The sequence below is a fragment of the Mustelus asterias genome, chromosome 10 (genome assembly GCF_964213995.1).
Source record: "Mustelus asterias chromosome 10, sMusAst1.hap1.1, whole genome shotgun sequence".
Classification (NCBI taxonomy): Eukaryota; Metazoa; Chordata; class Chondrichthyes; order Carcharhiniformes; family Triakidae; genus Mustelus; species Mustelus asterias.
Genome location: NC_135810.1, coordinates 113,083,038 through 113,106,042, shown reverse-complemented (window position 1 = coordinate 113,106,042; position 23,005 = coordinate 113,083,038). Strand labels below are relative to the sequence as shown.

The window sequence follows — 23,005 nt, the reverse complement described above, 5'->3', positions numbered from 1 at the left end:
AATTGTAGCCACCTCTATTACTATCTGACAGCTTATTCCAGACACACTCCACCCTCTGTTTAAAAAGAAAATGGCCCCTCTGGAGCCTTTTTGTATCTTTCCCCTCTCCTTAAACCTATGCTCTCTAGTTTTAGTCAACATCTTTTCCCAAAGGTAGGGGAGACTATCTAGCTGATCTATGCCCCCATTTATTTTATATTCCTCTAAAATTGAATAGCTGACAGGTCAGTTTCACCTCAGAGGCAGAAGTCCTGACACCCAAATTCATTTATTTTCAAGATCTAACAACACTGTACAGATTGCACTCAATTAGCAGTCTCCAGATGGAGTGCCAGAGGAACTGACACACCTGTTTAACTACAGAGCATAGGGCTCCCTGATTGGATCATCCATTTGGCAGGGCATTCATATTAAAGCAGGCCCACCTCAATTGCCTGATTAAAATCATTAGAGAGCTTCCAGAAACAGATCACAATCAATAGTCACTTGGGTGAAGGTGATGTTGATTTCAGGCTAAATCCAGTTTAACCAACTTACCTGGGTTTTTAAATGAGGCAACAGAAAGGGTCGATGAGTGCAATGCTGTTGATGTGGTGTACATGGCTTTCAAAAGGTGTTTCCTGCAAAACAGATCTCTGAGCGAAGTGCCAGCTCCTGGAATAAAAGGGACAGTAGTAACAAGGATATGAAGTTGGCTGAGTGATAGGAAACAGTGAATATTAGTTGTTTATTGGACTGGAGGAAATTTTATTGTGGAGTCCCCAAGAATCGGTGTTAGAACTCCTGCTCTTCCTGATATATATCCTGCGCTGTAACCACCATGGGCAGCACGGTGGCTCAGTAGTTAGCACTGCTGCCTCACAGCACCAGGGACCTGGGTTCGATTCCTGGCTTGGGTCACTGTCTGTGTAGAATTTGCACGTTCTCCCAGTGTCTGCATAGGTTTCCACTGGGTGTTCCAGTTCCCAAAGATGTGCAGGTTAGGTGGATTGGCCATGCTAAATTGCCCCTTAGTGTCAGGTGGACTAGCTAGGGTGAATGCGTGGGGTTATGGGGATAGGGCTTGGGTGGGATTGTGGTCAATGCAGACTTGATGGGCTGAATGGTCTCCTTTATCACTCTGATTCTATATTAAGATCCTAGATCTTGGCTTAAAGGGCACAGTTTCAAAATTTGCAGATGATACAAAACTTAAGTATTGGAACCCTGAGGGACAGAATGTAGAAGTTCAAAAGGACATAGACAAGTTGGTGGAATAGGTAGACAAGTGGCCGATGAAATGTTACTGTTAACTGACAGCACTCTGTACACTGCTGATGGAATTGTAAACTCAGTTGTGTGAAGTGATATTTTAGGAAGAGCACAGGGGAGGTCATATAAAATGTACAATGCAAAAAGTGGTGTGGGTGTAGAGGAATCTGGATACATATTTGCATAAACCACAAGGTGGCAGGACCGACTGAGATAGTCCAAAGATGTCTGAGTTAAGTAGATTGGCCATGCTAAATTGCCCCTTAGTGTCAGGAAGACTAGCTAGGGTATGAGGATAGGGCCTGGGTGGGATTGGTTGATGGGGAAATTGGCCTTCTGCACTGTAGGATTCTGTGAACTCTATGAGCTAAGTGTTGAGAGCAGATTTGATCACGGTGCTCAAAATCATGAAGTGTCTGGACAGAGTAAATAGGGAGAAACTGGTCCCATTAGTTCAAGGATCAGGATGAGAGGGCACAGATTTCGGGTGCTCTGGATTCCTCCCACAGTCTGAAAGACGTGCTGGTTAGGTGCATTGGCCATGCTTAATTCTCCCTCAGTGTACCCGAACAGGTGCTGGAGTGTGGCGACTAGGGGATTTTCACAGTAACTTCATTGCAGTGTTAATGTAAGCCTACTTGTGACACTAATAAATAAACTTTGAACTTGAGAAACCAATCTAAGATAATTGGCAAAAAGAAACAACGGCATCATGAGAAAAAATACTTTTTGCACCTCATGTGGTCAGGAATGCACTGCCTGAGAAGTTGGTGGTAGAATGGGTCAGAGGTGCGATGGAATTATTATCTGCAATGGAAAAATGTTCAGGGCTACGGGAAGAAGGCATGGGGTTGTTGCAGGAAGCTGAATAGCCTTCTGTGCTGTAACCATTCTACAATTCAGTGTGTGCATGTAATAAGTTCAGAGGCAGAAGTCCCTTCAACAGAACCTCTTTATTTACAATTCCATCAGCAGTGTACAGAGTGCTGTCAGTTAACAGTCTACCTTCAGGAGTGAGAGAGGAACTGACACTGTCAGATATATACAAAGTAAAGTCTCCCTGATTGACCCATCAATTGGCCCCTTAATCAGGGAGTTCATAATCCGATAGGCCAACTTCAATGGCCTGATTGAAGTCATTACAGTGCACAAGCATGATGGGTTGAATGGCCTGCTTTGGTGCCAGCTCCATTTATGATTCTATGATAACTGAAAGCATTAATATTAAATTGAGTCTTTCCTCCCTCCGCAGAACTGGATTAACTATCAGATACCAAACTCAAAAGTTGATGAATGCTATCCAGTTACCATTGAAGAAAATCCACAGACTGAAACATAAATGAAGAAGCTTTCACCAAAACAAACCTTTGCATTTGGCGGACTGCCATCATCCTGAGTGCACGTACAAACCAGTGTTCAGAGTGCTTCATTCCACCCGTGCCTTATCCATTATAAGCTGCTCTTTATTGTCAGTCAGTATTTCTATATGTCTCAGGATCAGTTCCATAAGTACTGCCAGACTGAGTATTTCCAGCATTTTCTGTTTTATTGCAACCTACTCTGTTGTGCTTTAATCCTCTTAAGTATGAAGTTATTTCTAGCAATTTAGCTTTGTTTATTCAGCTGATTTTTATATTTGTTCAACTGTTATATTAATATAAAATCTTTTATATTTGCTCAACCTCAACTCTGCTGTTTCTATCTTGTTCGCAGCTGTCATTGGGTAAATGGTGACAGGTAAAAATAAGGATGAAAAATCTGAATGTGAAAGTAATTCTAACTTTTTTTATTTCTACAATTTGTCTTTATTTTTTAGCTGTGCAATTGCTCAGACTGACAAATCCCAGGGAACTGATGGATGTAGATGAGAATATTGCAGATTCCCGAATTATATCCTTGGACTGTGCTCCCGATTCAGGAATCAATACTTCAGATGCCACAATTGATAGATGAGAGGGGATACCAGGGAATTAGTGAGCCTAACGTTTGTTGTCAAGAAATTACTAGATTCTACAATAAAGGCAGAGTAATCTCCATCTTGAGAGCCAGTATACATTTGTTAACATTGGACTATTTGACATGTTTGCCCGCTATTTAAATGGAGATGTTAATTTTCATTGGCACACTGCAGTTGCTGGCTGTGGATAACTGCGAGGTGCTGCATTTTGCAGGGTCAAATGTAGGTGTGAATTATTCAGTAAATGGCAGAACCCTGAGGAACATTAGCAAACAGAGGGATCTGGGTGTGCAGGTCCACAGGTCCCCAAAAGTGGCAACACAGGTGGCCAAGGTGATTAAGAAGGCACATGGCATGCTTGCCTTCATCGGCCAGGACACTGAGTACAAGAGTTGGGAAATCATTTTGCAGCTATATAAAACCTTGGTTAGGCCACATTTGGAGTATTGTGTGTTGTTCTGGTCACCACACTACCAAAAGGATGTGGACATTTTGAAGAGGGTGCTAAGAAGTTCACCAGGATGTTCCCTGGTCTCAAGTGCATTGGCTATGAGGAGAGGTTGAATAAATTAGTATTGTTTTCACTGGAAAGAGGGAAGCTGAGGGAGACCTGATAGAGGTCTACAAAATTGATAGGCACAGACAGGGTGGATAGTCAGAAGCTTTTTCCCAGGGTGGAAGTGCCACTTACAAGGGGACACAGGTTCAAGGTGTGAGGAGGAAAGTTTTAAGGGAGATGTGCAGGGGAAGTTTTTCACGCAGTGGTGGGAGCCTGGAATGTGCTGCCAGAGGAGGTGGTGGAAGCAGGCACATGAGCAACATTCGAGGCATCTGGATGGGTGCATGAACAGGGAGGGAATAGAAGGATATCAACTGAGTAAGAACAGAAGTTTTTTTTTTAGTTTTAGTTAGGGCATCATGATTGGCAAAGGCTTGGATTGCCCGTTCCTGTGCTGTAATTTTCTTTGTTCTTTTGAAGTGAAGGATAAAATGTCAAACAAATACTTTCAAATGTTTGCTGAATAACATCAGCAATTTCTACACTTGTGGAAACTTACTTGCACTTCCCTTTCGTAGCATTTTTCACATCTTGAGGGAAACCTTTGCCACAGCTATCTCAGTGTAAAGCTTTTCACGAGATGTGGAAACGTGTCAATGTGTGCAAAGCAGATTACTGCTAAGAGTATTTTTAAGCTAAGACTTTGATAATGGTTACCTATTTTAGCCTATCTGAAATTTTAAAAATGATACGTTAAGTCTTTTAGGTAGCGTTACAGCTCACTAGCAGAGAAATGTGCAAATAATTCCGGGATGTGTATTGATTTAAATATTTTGTGATTTGTGAGAATGTCTCATTGCATTAAATAGTTTTATTTTTTCAAAATCTAAAATGACTGCGTGCATTTTATTTTCTTGCATTAAGCAAGTAGTACTGTGGTAAAATTATAAGCTGGAATTTTGCCACCGTTCCTGCCATGGGAATTGGAGGGGGCGGAGCATGGACAGGTTCGTTGAGCTTGGGTGAGATTTTCTGGCTGTGGGACGGGTGAGGTCATAAAATCCTGCCCATATTGTCTAAATGGTATTTAATCACCGAACGAGTAACAAGTGATCTGAGGTACAATTTGCATGAAATATATATTCATGTCCCCTGATTTTTATTAAAGTTTTAAGGGACAGTTTTGTGATTTTTGCAGTACTTGTTGCTGAGTTGTGACATTGTTTTCTGAAGGAAACAAGACATTCCCTTTTATTAATTTGTGGGACATGGGCGTCGCTGGCTGGGCCAGCATTTATTGCCCATCTCTAGTTGCCCTTGTTCAGAGAGCAGTTGAGTCAACCACATTGCTGTGGCTCTGGAGTCACATGTAATCCAGGCCAGGTAAGGATTTCCTTCCCTAAAGGGCATTAGAGAACCAGATGGGTTTTTCTGACAATCAACAATGGTTTCATGGTCATCAGTAGATTCTTAATTCCAGATACTTTTTTTATTATTGAATTCAAATTCCACCTTCTGCCATGGTGGGATTTGAACCCAGGTCCATAAGACCATAAGACATAGGAGCAGAAGTAAGGCCATTCGGCCCATCTAGTCCACTCCACCATTCAATCATGGTTGATTTCAACTCCATTTACCCGCTCTCTCCCCATAGCCCTTAATTCCTCGAGAAATCAAGAATTTATCAATTTCTGTCTTGAAGACGCTCAACGTCTCGGCCTCCACAGCCCTCTGTGGCAATGAATTCCACAGACCTACCACCCTCTGGCTGAAGAAATTTCTCCTCATCTCTGTTCTAAAGTGACTCCCTTTTATTCTAAGGCTGTGCCCCCGCGTCCTAGTCTCCCCTGCTAATGGAAACAACTTCCCTACGTCCATCCTATCTAAGCCGTTCATTATCTTCTAAGTTTCTATTAGATCTCCCCTCAACCTCCTAAACTCCAATGAATATAATCCCACGATCCTCAGAAGTTCATCGTATGTCAGGCCTACCATTCCTGGGATCATCCGTGTGAATCTCCGCTGGACCCGCTCCAGTGCCAGTATGTCCTTCCTGAGGTGTGGGGCCCAAAATTGCTCACAGTACTCCAAATGGGGCCTAACCAGTGCTTTATAAAGCCTCAGAAGTACATCCCTGCTTTTGTATTCCAAGCCTCTTGAGATAAATGACAACATTACATTTGCTTTCTTAATTACAGACTCAACCTGCAAGTTTACCTTTAGAGAATCCTGGACTAGGACTCCCAAGTCCCTTTGCACTTTAGCATTATGAATTTTGTCACCGTTTAGAAAATAGTCCATGCCTCTATTCTTTTTTCCAAAGTGCAAGACCTCGCACTTGCCCACGTTGAATTTCATCAGCCACTTCTTGGACCACTCTCCTAAACTGTCTAAATCTTTCTGCAGCCTCCCCACCTCCTCAATACTACCTGCCCCTCCACCTATCTTTGTATCATCGGCAAACCTGGCCAGAATGCCCCCAGTCCCGTCATCTAGATCGTTAATATATAAAGAGAACAGCTGTGGCCCCAACACTGAACCCTGCGGGACACCACTTGTCACCGGTTGCCATTCTGAGAAAGAACCTTTTATCCCAACTCTCTGCCTTCTGTCTGACAGCCAATCGTCAATCCATGTTAGTACCTTGCCTCGAATACCATGGGCCCTTATTTTACTCAGCAGTCTCCCGTGAGGCACCTTGTCAAAGGCCTTTTGGAAGTCAAGATAGATAACATCCATTGGCTCTCCTTGGTCTAACCTATTTGTTATCTCTTCAAAGAACTCTAACAGGTTTGTCAGGCACGACCTCTCCTTACTAAATCCATGCTGACTTGTCCTAATCCGACCCTGCACTTCCAAGAATTTAGAAATCTCATCCTTAACGATGGATTCTAGAATTTTGCCAACAACTGAGGTTAGGCTAATTGGCCTATAATTTTCCATCTTTTTTCTTGTTCCCTTCTTGAACAGTGGGGTTACAACAGCGATTTTCCAATCCTCTGGGACTTTCCCTGACTCCAATGCCTTTGGGGGGGGAAAGAATTCTGGCCAAAGTCACTGGTTTCTGACCAGATTGAATCCAAAACATGAGGATCAAATCAGATCGACATACAACTTATTCAATTTGCAAATTGCAGAAGCTAGTATTGAGCGGCATCAAGAGCTTGCTCATTGCGTTGCACAATGTGTGGGAGAGCAGGCTGGATAGACCAGACAGTCTTCCTGCTCAGTAACTGTTTATGTTCTGATCCTGTACTGTGTATTAAGGGATGTTGAGAACATTAGCTGAGTTTCTGGATTAATAGCCTAATGATGATACCACTAGGCCATCACCTTGCTAGCTTTCCAGCAAGTGAGAAACATAGGAACCATAGGCCATTTGGCCCATCAGGTCTGCATAAACCACAATCCAACCCAGGCCCTATCCCTGCAATCCCACATTTACCCTGCCAATCCCTCTAACCAACACATCCCTGGACACTAAGAGGCAATTTAGCATAGCCAATGCACCTAACCAGCACATCTTTCAGACTGTGGGAGGAAACCCACACAGACACAGGGAGAACGTACAAACTCCAGTGACCCAAGCTGGGAATCGAAACCAGGTCCCTGGAGCTGTGAGGCAGCAGTGCTGACCACTGTGCCACCTTGCTGCCCACAATGCTACCATACCACCCACTGTGCCACCAAGCCACCCCATCACCTAAATTAAATTCAGTTCTGTTTCTCTCTCTCTGCAGAGGCTGCCAGACCTGCTTATTAAAGGTCAGGTCAAAATGCTCAAGCAGCCTCTTGGTTCCCAGATGTTCGTCCCCATTCCCTTCACAACAAAATGACAGTTGATTATGGATTGAGAAATCCATGGACATAATTTTCCTTTTCCCCTGCTCGTGGATATGGAGGAGGGAGGGGCCTGAGTATACTATTTCCTGATGGCCTTCTGGCATGGTCCCTGCCCGCTGCACAATTTTGCATTTGGACAGGGGGGGGCTTAAATCTGAAATTGCTGTGGGATCGGCAGGAATGCATTTTCTGCTGTCTTTTCGAATGGTCATCCTTCCTTGTCATGGCGGAGGTAAAATCACTTCTTCCCAAGCGTTCAACCCCAATTTATTTCCCTCTGGGCAGACAAAATTTCAATCTGAATCATTTTCTGCTTTTCAGCATTTTAAAGTATGATCGTTATTTCCTGATTTACCGCATCATCTGTAATCAAGTTCCAGTCCATCTTCTGACTCTGTCACTGTATTCTGGGGAAACAGGTGACTACAGACCTTGCTGGTTACTGCGACAGGTTTACATTGAAATTTGATCATCACCATTGATGGTCATGTTCTTATGAATGCCTTTGGCCTTCTCAACATCCCTTAACACACAGTACAGGATCGGAACATAAACAGTTACTGAGCAGGAAGACTGGTCTATCCAGCCTGCTCTCCCACACAGTTACCACACATTGTGCAACGCAATGAGCAAGCTCTTGACGCCGCTCAATACTAGCTTCTGCAATTTGCAAATTGAGTAAGTTGTATGTCGATCTGATTTGATCCTCATGTTTTGGATTCAATCTGGTCAGAAACCAGTGACTTTGGCCAGAATTCTTTCCCCCCCCAAAATTAAGTGTCGAATTCGCCTGAACTGGAGTAAATCCCTTTGTTGTTTTTTCAGCGGGATTTTCAAAATGAGTCTCCCACGCTCTGTGCACTAGAGAGTGCACGAGCATGAATCACTCCAGAATTCAGTGGGGCCTATCCCCAGCCGGGAAGCCAGCAGCATAATGCTGAGCGGGCCATGGTGCACATGCCGATCTGTCAGTGCTGAGATTGGAGTGTGCGCAGTGGCCCCACACTGCCGGCCTCCCCATTGCTGGCCAGCCCCCCCAACCCCTGCAATGTCAGCCCTCCACATGGCCTGATCGCTGGCTCCCCGACCATGCCCAACCTAGCTTCCACTCCCCACCCTGCAGCACCAATCATCTGACGCCCCCCACTCCCTCCAGTGCAGTCCTGACCCCCTACCCAGTGGTCCCAGCGCGCGCCCCCCCCCCCCCCCCCAAGCAACCCCAACTAGCAGACTGACCCTTCTGCCCCCCCACATCCCCATCCCATTGGCCAGCCCCGAATGCTGACCTCCCTCCCTCCACCAATCCTTATGCGGTGGCAGAGAGACCCCCCTCCCCCCATCCCCATAGGCCCCACTGTCAAGTATTGGCACATTGCACCTTGGGCAGTGCTGGGGACACAGGCTGGCACTGCCAAGGTGCCAATGCTCAGGGGGCACCACCCGACTCTCGGAAGCCCCAATTGCCCCCTTCACTCCAACGGGGTTGGGCTGCTAGCTCCCTGAAAGTGGGGAACTAGACTCAACCCTATTGGAACGAACCACTCTGGCGGTGCGGAGAGATGTTTGTGGGCCCGAAAACTTCAGTCCTGGGCCCGCTAATCGCATTTAAAATATATGGTAATTTATGCACCTCCCTGCCAGTTTCTGTCGTGGATGTGACCCTGCCAGAAATCTGGTGCTAGGAGATGCTAGTGGGCCAGGACGCCCAGTGCAGATCCTGCGCATCGAGTACCGCTGGAATTTCCTGGCTCACTGTGCTAGAACTTAGCGGAGCGGGATGGGAGATTCGCCCTATTGTGTTTAGATTAGACGAAGTATGAAATCCCATGTATTTACTAGGGGAACAAAGCCACAATATTCCACAATTTGTGAACAAAGCAAACATCACTTAACACGTTAGTAAAATAAAACAATTTACAAGATCTATCTTATACTCTAAAATTTGAATCAATACAAGGCACCTGTAAATTAAAGATGACCTGTGGTCAGATGCACTACACTGCGCAATAAGTGGTTAATGTGACCAAGACAGATCACAGGGATTTCGCAGCAACACACCTAGTTGTTAGTATCCTCTGGGAGATAAAGGAAGCGATGGCTGAGTAGTATTATTGCTAGTCTATTAATCCAGAAACTCAGCTAATGTTCTGCGGAGCTGTGTTCGAATCCCGCCACAGCAGATGGTGGAATTTGAATCCAATAAAAAAATCTGGAATTAAGAATCTACTGATGACCATGAAACAATTGTCGATTGTCAGAAAAATCCATCTGGTTCACTAATGTCCTTTAGGGAAGGAAATCTGCCATCCTTACCTGGTCTGGCCTACATGTGACTCCAGAGCCACAGCAATATGGTTGACTCTCAACTGCCCTCTGAATAAGGACAATTGGAGCTTGGTATTCGATGCTGGCCGGCCAACGACGCCCATGTCCCATGAATGAATAAAAGAAAGTATAAGCTGGAATTCCCCAACCTCGCCCGAGGCAGGAATTCTCTGGTCCCGCTGCGGTGAATGGAAATTTGGCTGTGTGCTACATTCTCTATTCTTGCTGCCAGTGGTGGTAGGGCGTTTGAGACCAGAGAATTCTGGCCTTTTTTTTAGTATTTCAGAAGGTTGCTGGCAAGGCCAACATTTTTACTGCCCATCTCTAATTGCCCTTCAGAGGGTGGTGAGCTGACCCCTTGAACTGCTGCAGTCCATGTGGTGAAGGGACACCCTCAGTGCAGTTGGGAGAGAAATCCACGATAGTGCAGTAATGGTATGATAGTTCCAAGTCAGGATGAGCTGAGGCTTGACGGGGAACTCAGATGGTTGTGTTCCTATGCATCTGCTGCTCTCGAGATGTTGGAGGTCATGGGTTTGGAAGTTGCTGTCGAAGGAGCCTTGGTTAGTTGCTGTGATGTATCTTCTAGATAGTACACACTGCTGCCACTGTGCGTGGTAGTGGTGGAGATAATGTTGAACGTAGTAGATGTCTACATCAATGGGGACGAAGTAGAAAGGGTCGAGAGCTTCAAGTTTTCAGGTGTCCAGATCACCAACAACTTGTCCTGGTCCCCCCATGCGGACACTATAGTTAAGAAAGCCCACCAACGCCTCTACTTTCTCAGAAGACTAAGGAAATTTGGCATGTCAGCTACGAGTCTCACCAACTTTTACAGATGCACCATAGAAAGCATTCTTTCTGGTTGTATCACAGCTTGGTATGGCTCCTGCTCTGCCCAAGACCACAAGAAACTACAAAGGGTCGTGAATGTAGCCCAATTCAACACGCAAACCAGCCTCCCATCCATTGAGTCTGTCTACATTTCCCGCTGCCTCAACAAAGCAGTCAGCATAATTAAGGACCCCACGCACCCTGGACATTCTCTCTTCCACCTTCACAAAAGTCTGAGGTCACGTATCAACCGACTCAAAAACAGCTTCTTTCCTGCTGCTGTCAGACTTTTGAATGGACTAACCTTGCATTAAGTTGATCTTTTTCTACACCCTAGCTATGACTGTAACACTACATTCTGCACTCTCTCGTTTCCTTATCTATGAACAGAATGCTTTGTCTGTACAGAGTGCAAGAAACAATACTTTTCACTGCATGTTAATACTTGTGACAATAATAAATCAAATCAAATCAAATAGGGTGCCAGTTAAGCAGGTGACTTTGTTCTGGGTGGTGTTGAGCGTTGAGTGTTGATAGAGCTGCACACATCTCGGCAATTAGAGAGTATTCCTCCACACTTCTGACTTGTATCTTGTAGATAATGGACAGGCTTTGGGGGAGTCAAGAGGTGAGTTACTTGCCATAGAATTATCAGCCACTAACCTGCTCTTGTAGCCACAGTATTCTTATGGCTAGCCCAGTTCATTTTCTGGCCGTTGGCTACTTCAGGGCATTGATAGTGAAGAATTCAGTGATGGTAATGCCATTGAATATCAAGGGCAATGGTTGGATTATCTTCTGTTGGGGATGATCATTTCCGGGCACTTGTGTGCTGCCAGTGCTACTTGCCACTTATCAGTTCAAGCCCAAATGTTACCCAGGTCTTGCTGCCATGGACTTCGGCCACTGGGACTACTTCAGTATGTGACGAGTCACAACTGGTACTGAATGTTGCACATTCTTAAGTGAACATTTCCACTTGACACCTTATGATGGAGGGAAGGTCATTGATGAAGCAGCTGAAGATGGTTGGGCTGAGGGCACTACCCTGAGGAACTCCCTCAGTGATGTCCTGGGACTGAGATAATTGACCTCCAACCATCTTTCTTTCTACTAGTTATAACTCTAACCAGTGCAAATTTTTCCCCAATGCCCACTGACTCCAGTTTGTTAGGGATCCTTGATGCCACACTCAGTCAAATGCGGCCTTGGTATCAAGGGCAGGCACCCTCACCACACTGCTTGAGTTCAGCTCCTTTGTCTATGTTTGACCAAGGCTGTAATGAGGTAAGGAACTGAGTGACCCTGGTGAAACCTAAACTGTGGGTCAGTCAGCAGTTTGTTGCTGAGTAAGGGCTCCTTGACAGCACTGTTGATGACCCTTCCATCAACATACTGTGAGGGTTCTGGGATGTAGAAGGATCTGGGTGTCCTAGTGCATGAATCACAAAAGGTTAACATGCAGATAAGCAAGTAAGTAGGAAATGTAGAGGTGTTAGGCTTCTGATGGGCCACACGGTGGCACAGCGGTTAACACTGCTGCCTCCCACCCAGTTCAATTCCCGTCTAGGGTCACTATCTGTGCAGAGTCTACACATTCTCCCTATGTTTGCGTGGGTTTCCTCCGGGTGCTCTAGTTTCCTCCCACAGTTCGAAAAACGAGAACAGGATATGGCGCTCGACTCATCGATCGACAGTCCCGACGCGCCACAGTGAAAAACTGCACCGACCTCCTCAGAAGACAAACACGGGACACAGTGGACAGAGTACCCTTCATCGTCCAGTACTTCCCCGGAGCAGAGAAGCTACGGCATCTCCTCCGGAGCCTTCAACATGTCATTGATGAAGACGAACATCTCGCCAAGGCCATCCCCACACCCCCACTTCTTGCCTTCAAACAACCACGCAACCTCAAACAGACCATTGTCCGCAGCAAACTACCCAGCCTTCAGGAGAACAGTGACCACGACACCACATAACCCTGCCACAGCAACCTCTGCAAGAGGTGCCGGATCATCGACACGGATGCCATCATCTCACGTGAGAACACCATCCACCAGGTACACGGTATCCACTCTTGCAACTCAGCCAACGTTGTCTACCTGATACGCTGCAGGAAAGGATGTCCCGAGGCATGGTACATTGGGGAAACCATGCAGACGCTGCGACAACGGATGAATGAACACCGCTCGACAATCACCAGGCAAGACTGTTCTCTTCCTGTGGGGGAGCACTTCAGCGGTCACAGGCATTTGGCTTCTGATCTTCGGGTAAGCGTTCTCCAAGGCGGCCTTCACGACACACGACAGCGCAGAGTCACTGAGCAGAAACTGATCGCCAAGTTCCTCACACATGAGGACGGCCTAAACCGAGATGTTGGATTTATGTCACACTATCAGTAACCCCCACAGCTTGCCTCCTGGACTTGCTGGCTGTCCTGTCTGGAGACAATACACATCTCTTTAACCTGTGCTTAATGCTCCCTCCTCCACTCACATTATCTGTACCTTTAAGAACTGATTGGCTGTAGAGATTTGCATTCTAATCAGTATTCTGTAACTTGATTTTGTGTCTCTGTGCCCTGTTTGAGAGCAGATTTCCACTCCATCTGACGAAGGAGCAGCGCTCTGAAAGCTAATGGTATTCGCTACCAAATAAACCTGTTGGACTTTAACCTGGTGTTGTTAAAACTGTTACTGTGTTTACCCCAGTCCAACGCTGGCATCTCCACATCATGACCTCCCCTGTAGCCAGTGAGGATACAAAGATTTCTCTCAAGGCCCCAGCAATTTCCTCCCTTGCCTCTCTCAGTATTCTGGGGTAATTCCCATCAGGCCCTGGGGACTTGCCGACCTTAATGTTTCTCAAGAACCCCAATACCTCCTCCTTTTTGATCTCAACATGACTCAAACTATCTAAACACCCTTTCCCAGACTTATTATCCACCAAGTCCTTCTCTTTGGTGAATACTGATGCAAAGTACTCATTTAATACCTCGCGCAGTTCCTCTGGTTCCATGCATAGATTCCCACCCTTGGGTCCTTGAGTGGGCCAACCCGCTCCCTGGCTACCCTCTTGCTCTTTATATATGTATAAAAAGCCTTGGGATTTTCCTTAATCCTGCTGGCCAATGCTTTTTTGTGACCCCTTTTAGTCCATTCCCCAACCTCATTCTTTGAAATCTGGATTCTTCACTGTCAGAAGAATTAAACAAATGGGAGGAGGATGTGGGCAGTGATGATGGAGGGGCAAGTACTTCCTATTGCAGCAGTCGTACACCTGCTTTTTGCTCTCCATGTGAAAGTTAGGCCTAGCAAACCAAACAGAGCCACCATTGGCCTTTTCCTCAGGTAACCTAACATTTATATAAGATTTTCAAATCATAGAATCCCTACAGTACAGAAAGAGGCCATTCAGCCCATTGAGTCGGCACTTGTTCTCTGACGGAATATCTTACCCAGACCCTATCCTCGTAACCCCACATATTTACTCCACTAATGCCCCTAACCTACAAACCTTGGGCCACTAAGGGGTAATTTAGCATTGCCAATCCATCGAACCTGCAGATCTTTGGATTTTGGGAGTAAACCGGAATACTCAGAGTAAAGACACGCAGAAACATGGATAATGTGCAAGCTCCACGCAGGCAGTCACCCGAGGCCGGAATTGAACCTGGATCCCTGGCGCTGTGAGGCAGTAGTGCTAACCACTGTGCCAAGTGAGGTATAGATCGGGTGGATTCTCAGAGGCTTTTTCCCAGGGCTGAAATGGCTGCTACGAGAGGACACAGGTTTAAGGTGCTGGGGAGTAGGTACAGAGGAGATGTCAGGGGTAAGTTTTCCACTCAGAGGGTGGTGGGTGAGTAGAATCGGCTGCTGTCAGTGGTGGTGGAGGCAAACTCGATCGGGTCTTTTAAGAGACTTCTGGATGAGTACATGGGACTTAATAGGATTGAGGGTTATAGGTAAGCCTATATATAAGCCTAGGTAGGTAGGGACATGACCGGCGCAACTTGTGGGCCGAAGGGCCTGTTTGTGCTGTATTTTCTCTATGTTCTATGTTCTAAGTTCCGCCCATAATGACTTCTGCCATAGAAACACAGGTATGTCAATATCCATTGCAATACCCCTCTGTGAAAACTGCAGAAAATACAATGTGCATTTGTCTCCGATAAAAGCAAAATATGGCAGATTCTGGAATCTGAAACAAAACCAGAAAATGCTGGAAAACCTCAGCAGGTTTGACAGCATCTGTGGAGAGAGACTGGAGCCAACATTTCGAGTCTGGATGGCGCTTCATCAGAGCTTGCATTTATCTATCATTTAACACCTTTCATGACTTCAGGAATCCCTTAAGTTCTTTACATAATGGGAACCGATGATGTAGAGTATGAAATAAATAGCACTGTCTAAATCCAGTTGCGACACTAGGGTGACCACAGAACACGTCAGTTGTAGCCACAGGTTTACACTGAGATTTGCTCATCTTCCTCAGCAGCTGCGCAACTTCACTCTTGCCACATTAGTCATCTTTCGTCATCCCAACTGTCTCTGCTACTCACCACTTTGTCACTCTGCTTGTTATGTCACGATGTTTCCATTTGTCAACAAACTTTACTGTATTTTACCCGGCAACAGGCAGCTTGGGCGGCACTGGTGGCACAGTGGTCAGCACTGTATGGATTCCAAGATTCTATCAATCATATCGCCCATTGGTTCCTTGGCCAATCACTTTGAAGTGTTGGCTTTTGACTCTCCACCCTTCTACCAATGGGGAGAGTTTCTCCCTACCTGCTCTATCCAGAGCCCAGGAAGACGTTTAACAACACCAGGTTAAAGTCCAACAGGTTTATTTGGTAGCAAAAGCCACACAAGCTTTCGGAGCTCGCTGTTAAGCTTATTAAGCTTCGCAAATAAACCTGTTGGACTTTAACCTGGTGTTGTTAAACTTCTTACTGTGTTTACCCCAGTCCAACGCCGGCATCTCCACATCATGACTATCCAGAGCCCTCCAGCTTTTCCATTTTGAAGAAGGGCATGGGAATTATTCCTGATGTTCTGAATGAGGGGGCGCGGTGGCACAGTGGTTAGCACTGCTGCCTCACAGCGCAGGGACCCAGGTTTGAGTCCCAGCTTGGGTCACTGTCTGTGTGGAGTTTACACATTCTCCCCGTGTCTGCGTGGGTTTTCTCTGGGTGCTCCGGTTTCCTCTCGCAGTCCAAAGATGTGCGGGTTAGGTGGATTCACTGTGCTAAATTGCCCCTTAGAGATTCACAGTTTCCTCTCAGTCTGAAAGACGTGCTGCTCAGGTGCATTGGCCAGGCTAGATTCTCCCTTCGTGTACCCGAACAGGAGTGTGGCGACTAGGGGATTTTCACAGTAACTTCATTGCACTGTTAATGTAAGCCTGCTTGTGACTAATAAATAAACTTTACTTCACTTTACTTGAACAATCTGCCAATGGCAGCGTCCTTATATTGTGAGCCTTATTATAGTTGTTTAGCTGAGGTATGAGATTTGACGCCACAGCTCCATCTGCTGGATACTGTTGAACTGCACAGACACAATGGACCACAGCTCAAACAAATTATTCAACAATATTGGATGTCAGTTTTATGCATTCAACTAACTTTTTTTTATTCATTCATGGGGCATGGGCATCGGTTATTGTCCATCCCTAGTTGCCCTTGGAGGGCAGTCGAGAGTCAACCACATTGCTGTGGCCCTGGAGTCACATGTAGTTTGCGGTGTCGATGGTAGCCATCGAGACAGACATCAAGTTTCTACAAAGATGCAAGATATGGTTACCATCGATACCGCAAACTGCCGGCTCCAAGTGGAGAGGATCTCCAAGAAGATTGCGCATATCAACACAGATGTCACATGTCGGCCAGGCCAGGTAAGGACAGCAGACATAGAATCATAGAATCCCTGCAGTGCAGAAGGAGGCCATTTGGCCCATTGAGTCTACACTGACCACAATCCCACCCAGGCGCGATCCCCATATCCCTATCCCCAGTCCAAAGTGTGCGGGGTAGGTGCATTGGCCATGCTAAGTTGCCCATAGTGACCCAAGATGTATAGGTTAGAGGGAGTAGCGCGGTAAACATGTGGGGATAAGGCATGGGGTGGGATTATTGCCGGTGCAGACTCGATGGTCCGAATGGCCTCATTCTGCACTGTTAGATTTCTATGACATAACCCCATGTATTTTCCCTAGTTAGTCCCACTGACACTAAGTGGTGATTTAGCATGGCCAATCCACCTAACCTGCATGTCTTTGGACTGTGGGAGGAAACCAGAGCGCCTGGATGAAACCTATGCAGATACGGGGAGAATGTGCAGACCACACAGGCAGTGACCCAAGCTGGGAACCGAACCCAGGTCCCTGGCACTGTGAGGCAGAAATGCTAACCACTGTGCCACCTTGCCGCCCTATTTTCCTTCCCTGAAGGACATGAGTGAACCAGATGGGTTTTTTTGAACAACGGTTTTATGGTCATCAGTAGATTCTCAATCACAGATATTTTTTATTGAATTCAATTTCCACTATCTGCCGTGGTGGGATTCGAACCTGGGTCACCAGAACATTAGCTGAGTTTCTGGATTAATAGTCTGGCGATAATACCACTAGGCCATCGCCTCCCACTGTAATATTGCAGTCCTTGGAACGCGGTGATGGGGCCATAGTTGTGCAGCTGGTGAAATTTAATTTCAATTCATAAATCTACCCTCAGGAATGATGAATGTGAATCTGCCATGAATCATCATAAAATTGCATCCCACTAATGATCTGCCATCCTTGCCTAGCCAGGCCTGCATCACGCCAGACCCACAGCAATATGGTTGACTCATAACTGGCCTATGATAAGTTTGGTTCGAGGAAAATTCGGCAACAAATGCCAGCAACGTCTGCACTCTACATAGAAACATAGAAACTAAAAGCAGGAGTAGGCCATTCAGCCCTTTGAGCCTGTTCCACCATTCATTATGATCATGGCTCATCATCAAATTCCATGAACGACCAAAGAAAAGATCTAAACTCTTATTATCCAAGAAGTTCATAAGTTCATAAGATATAGGAGCAGAATTAGGCCATTCGGCCCATTGAGTCTGCTCCGCCATTCGATCATGGCTGTGTGGTGAACCATTGTTGGTTACCACCAGGAGTGCTGAGCCATGGTCTGGCCAGCACTATGAGTCTGTAGGTATGTTACTGTTGGGGTTAGGGTTGGGCTGTTCTACCTGTTAATATAGTCCTATGGTACACCCCAGTTGGCTCCGCCTTCCGGGAGAGGTATAAAGGTCACTGCTCTGCCTGGTGACCCTTTAGTCTGGGATTGTATATTGTATATAGTAGCTCCGTTATTGTTGGCAATAAAAGCCTTTATTTCCCGGGTACATCCAGCATCCCGTGTGATTTATCGCGCATCAGGCTGATATGCTCCTCACTCCCATTCTCCTGCCTTCTCCCCATAACCCTTCAACCCATAATTAAAAATCTGTCTAACTCCTCCTTAAACTTACTCACCGTCCCAGCATCCACCGCACTTTGAGGAGTATTGGGCCTCAGGTATTCTCCAAATCAAAGCCACCACTGAACAAATGTCTGCATTGAAATTCATTTACCTTTTAAACGTCTATCCTTCATGTCTACTAATGCCTTCTTGTTTTTTTGCTATTTCTTCCTCAGTATTAACTCTACCCCCTGTTTTGGTAGCATCTGCAAATGGTATTTTTGATTTCTGAGTCCGAATCAGGTCTGTGTATAAAAAGCAGCAATAATCCCAGCGATCTGGGGGTCCGTAATTATTAGTCAGAGATCGGAGCAGAGGAGCAGTGATGACTTCCCCACCGGGCCTCACTGCTCAGACACTGGGTCTTGGGGATGGAAGAGGCCCAGCCAGGTAACCACATAAATGTCATGACCACTCCAGGAAAGTTTAAAGTTTATTTTATTAGTCATGGAGTCATAGGGCTCTATTTTACCATTTTTATTCTAAGCGCTGGGCAGACTTGAAACTGGGAGTGTTTCAGATCCGACTTTTAGACCCGTTCTCAGGTGCCCCCATCTGCACTCTGGCTGAAAAAAAATCAGTGATTCTGAATCACGCTGCAGAAGCCTGTGAGCGTGGCTTAACGCGCCTGAAACCCTGCAGCTCCGATTGACGCCTCCAACTGCGCGTGCGCAGAAAAAAAGTGATAAGAGTGCGGATTCATTGCCACATCACTCCCGGGCTGGATAATGCCTCCCCTCGGCCCCCACAGACATTTGATTTGATTTGATTTGATTTGATTTATTATCGTCACATGTATTAACATACAGTGAAAAGTATTGTTTCTTGCGCAGTATACAGATAAAGCATTCATAGAGAAGGAAACGAGAGAGTGCAGAATGTCGTGTTACAGTCATAGCTAGGGTGTAGAGAAAGATCAACTTAATGCAATGTAAGTCCATTCAAAAGTCTGACAGCAGCAGGGAAGAAGCTGTTCTTGAGTCGGTTGGTACGTGACCTCAGACTGTTGTATCTTTTTCCCGAAGGAAGAAGATGGAAGAGAGAATGTCTGGGGTGCATGGGGTCCTTAATTATGCTGGCTGCTTTGCCAAGGCAGCGGACAGTGTAGACAGAGTGTACACATCGCCCCACCCCCCCCAACATTACTGACCCCCTTATCTCCCCCACCTTCTCCACCACGCAGACTGATCACAGGCCCCTCCCCCCCTTCCCCTCCACCGATCTCAAGCAGAGTGGCAGCGGACCCCCCTTGCCCCCCACACCACTGATCTGAAGCAGAGAACCATCGGATGCTCGGCACTTACCCCCTCACGAACTGGGACGTCCAAATCGGACTTTTGTGGAGCATGTCTGTTTCGCGCAGATTCTGGACGGGCGAACGTGGTGGTAAAGGAGGAAGTGCCGGGAAAGTTGGGCGTACAGCCCATTAACTCAATTTAAATGCATGCAAATGCATTTAAATCGCCGTCATGTCCATTTTGGGCGTGGTCCTGATCGCGGCCATTTTCAAGCCTTGGTAAAGGGGGAACCAGCATGGAGGCGGACACGGATCGCGCTACTCACCTCAAGCCCGACTTTACCAAGTTTTCGCGCCCGTAAAATCAGGCCCATTGAGTCATAGAGATTTACAGCATGGAAACAGACCCTTTGGCACAAGTTGTCCATGCCACCATTTGTATTACGACGAAGCTAGTCCCAGTTGCTCGTATTTGGCCCATATCCCCCATACCCATCTTACCCATGTAATTGTCTAATTGCTTTTTTAAAAACAAAATTGTACCCGCCTCTACCCCTACCTCTGGCAGCTTGTTCCAGACACCCACCACTCTCTGTGTGAAACAATCGCCACAAGTACGCTTACATTAACACTGCAATGAAGTTACTGTGAAAATCCCCAAGTCGCCAAACTCCGGCACCTAACTAGTATAACCAATCCACCTAACTGGCACATCTTTTGGACTGTGGGAGGAAACCAGAGCACCTGAAGGAAACCCACGCAGACTCAGGGAGAATGTGCAGACTCCACACAGACAGTGACCCAAGTCGGGAATCGAACCTGGATCCTGGCACTGTGCTAACCACTGTGTCACCATGTGATGAGAGTGGTTCAACTTTTAATTCCATAAAACCTTTTCATCATCCACATGACACAAGTCAGGATTCCAGTGGAATACTCTGTACTTTAATGAATGGACATCTTAGTATTCATAACGAGTGGATTTGAGTATAGGAATAGGGGCAGTTTGCTGCAATTGTATGGGTGTTTCTGGGGCCACACCTGGAGTATTATGTGCAGTTTTGGTGTTCTTATCTGAGGAAAGATGTCCTTGCTATAGATGGAGTATAGCGAAAGTTTACCAGGCTGATTCCTGGATGGCAGGTCTGTCATATGAGGAGAAACTAAATCAGTTAGGATTATATTCATTGGAGTTTAGAAGAGTGAAAAGGGATCTGATCTCATAGAAACTTATAATATCCTAACAGGGTTAGACAAGGTAGATTCAGAAAGAATTTTCCCGATGGTGCGGGAGATCAGAGCAAGGGGTCATAGTTTGAGGATAAGGGGTAAACCTTTTAGAACCACATCTGGATATAAATTGTCCCATTGGTAACATCTGGATATCAATTGTTCCATTGGTATGATGCAGCATGAGTTCATGAAGGGCAGGTCATGTTTGACTAATTTGGTGGAATTCTTTGAGAACATTACATGCGCAGTGGACAATGGGGAACCTGTAGATGTGGTGTATCTGGATTTCCAGAAGGCATTTGACAAGGTGCAAAGACTGCGACATAAGATAAAGGTGCACAGTGTTAGTACTGTATTAATATGGATAGAGGATTGGTTAATGAACAGAAAGCAAAGAATGGGGGCAAATGGAGTTTTTCAGGTTGGTGATCAGTGACTAGTGGTGTGCCTCAGAGATCAGTGTTGGGACCGCAATTGTTTACGATTTACATAGATGATTTGGAGTTGGGGACCAAGTGTAGTGTGTCAAAATTCGCAGATGACACTAAGATGAGTGGCAGAGCAAAGTGTGCAGAGGACGCTGAAAGTCTGCAAAGGGATAGAGATAGTCTAAGTGAGGGGGCGAGGTCTGGCAGATGGAGTACAATGTTGGTAAATGTGAGGTCATCCATTTTGCTAGGAATAAGAGCAAAATTGACTATTATTTAAATGGTAAAAAATTGCAGCATGCTGCTGTGCAGAGGGACCTGGGTGTCCTTGTGCAGGAATCTCAAAGAATTGGTTTGCAGGTGCAGCAGGTAATTAAGGCGGCAAATGGAATTTTGTCCTTCATTGCCAGAGGGATGGAGTTTAAAAACAGCGAGATTATGTTGCAGCTGTATAAAGTGCTGGTGAGGCCACACCTGGAGTACTGTGTACAGTTTTGGTCTCCTTACTTGAGAAAGGATATACTGGCACTGGAGGTGGTGCAGAGGAGATTCACTAGGTTGATTCCGGAGTTGAGAGGGTTGGCTTATGAGGAGAGACTGAGTAGACTGGGGCTATACTCATTGGAATTCAGAAGAATGAGGGGAGATCTTATAGAAACATATAAGATTATGAAGGGAATCGTTAAGATAGAAGCAGGGAAGTTGTTTCCACTGGCAGGTGAAACTCAAACTAGGGGACATAGGAACCGAGATAAGGAGGAATTTCTTCTGCCAGAGGGTGGTGAATCTATAGAATTCATTGCCACAGAAGGCTGTGGAGGCCAGGTCGTTGAGTATATCTAAGACAGAGATAGGTTCTTGATTGGTAAGGCAATCAAAGGTTACGGGGAAAAGGTGAGAGAATGGTGTTGAGAAACTTATCAACCATGGCGTACTAGCCTTCATTAATCGAGGGATTGAGTTTAGGAGTCGGGAGATAATGCTGCAGCTTTATAGGACCCTGGTTAGACCCCACTTGGAGTACTGCGCGCAGTTCTGGTCACCTCATTACAGGAAAGATGTTGAAGCCATTGAAAGGGTGCAGAGGAGATTTACAAGGATGTTGCCTGGATTGGGGGGCATGCCTTATGAGGATAGGTTGAGGGAGCTTGGTCTCTTCTCCCTGGAGAGACGAAGGATGAGAGGTGACCTGATAGAGGTTTACAAGATGTTGAGGGGTCTGGATAGGGTGGACTCTCAGAGGCTATTTCCAAGGGCTGAAATGGTTGCTACGAGAGGACACAGGTTTAAGGTGCTGGGGGGTAGGTACAGGGGGGATGTCAGGGGTAAGTTTTTCACTCAGAGGGTGGTGGGTGAGTGGAATCGGCTGACGTCGGTGGTGGTGGAGGCAAACTCGTTGGGGTCTTTTAAGAGACTTCTGGATGAGTACATGGGATTTAATGGGATTGAGGGCTATAGATAGGCCTAGAGGTGGGGATGTGATCGGCGCAACTTGTGGGCCGAAGGGCCTGTTTGTGCTGTGACTTTCTATGTTCTATGTTCTATGATTGAATGGCGGAGCAGGCTAGATGGGCCAAATTGTCCAATTCTTCTCCTATATCTTTAGTCTTATGTTCTTATAAGGAATGGCCATTTGAGCAAAGTTCTTGGGGGGTTCTTTTGGGCCTGAGGTAAATTTGTGCTCAAAGAGTCAGTACCTGCAGGAGAACATAGGAGATAAGGGCTGGAACCTGGGTGAAAAAGCACAGAGGACAAGGCTCAAAATACCTTTGCTTTCACTTTTTGCATCTATAGAGTGCTGTAAACACCAATATTGAAAGCACCCATGTCATGCTGTTGCTGAACCAACACCAATTCCACCCAGGCCCTATCCCCGTAACCC

The 23,005-nt window shown here is 46.1% G+C and overlaps 1 protein-coding gene across 1 annotated transcript in view; it reads left to right on the top strand.

The window, feature by feature from the left end:
• Positions 1-4,595, top strand: part of LOC144499873 (interleukin-13 receptor subunit alpha-2-like) — a 72,309-nt gene extending 67,714 nt beyond the window's left edge. The window contains exon 12 of the mRNA XM_078222478.1: positions 2,504-4,595. Coding sequence (XP_078078604.1) covers positions 2,504-2,590 — 87 coding nt within the window. The 3' untranslated portion in view covers positions 2,591-4,595. The remainder of the gene's footprint in view (positions 1-2,503) is intronic.
• The last annotated feature ends 18,410 nt before the right edge of the window (positions 4,596-23,005 follow it).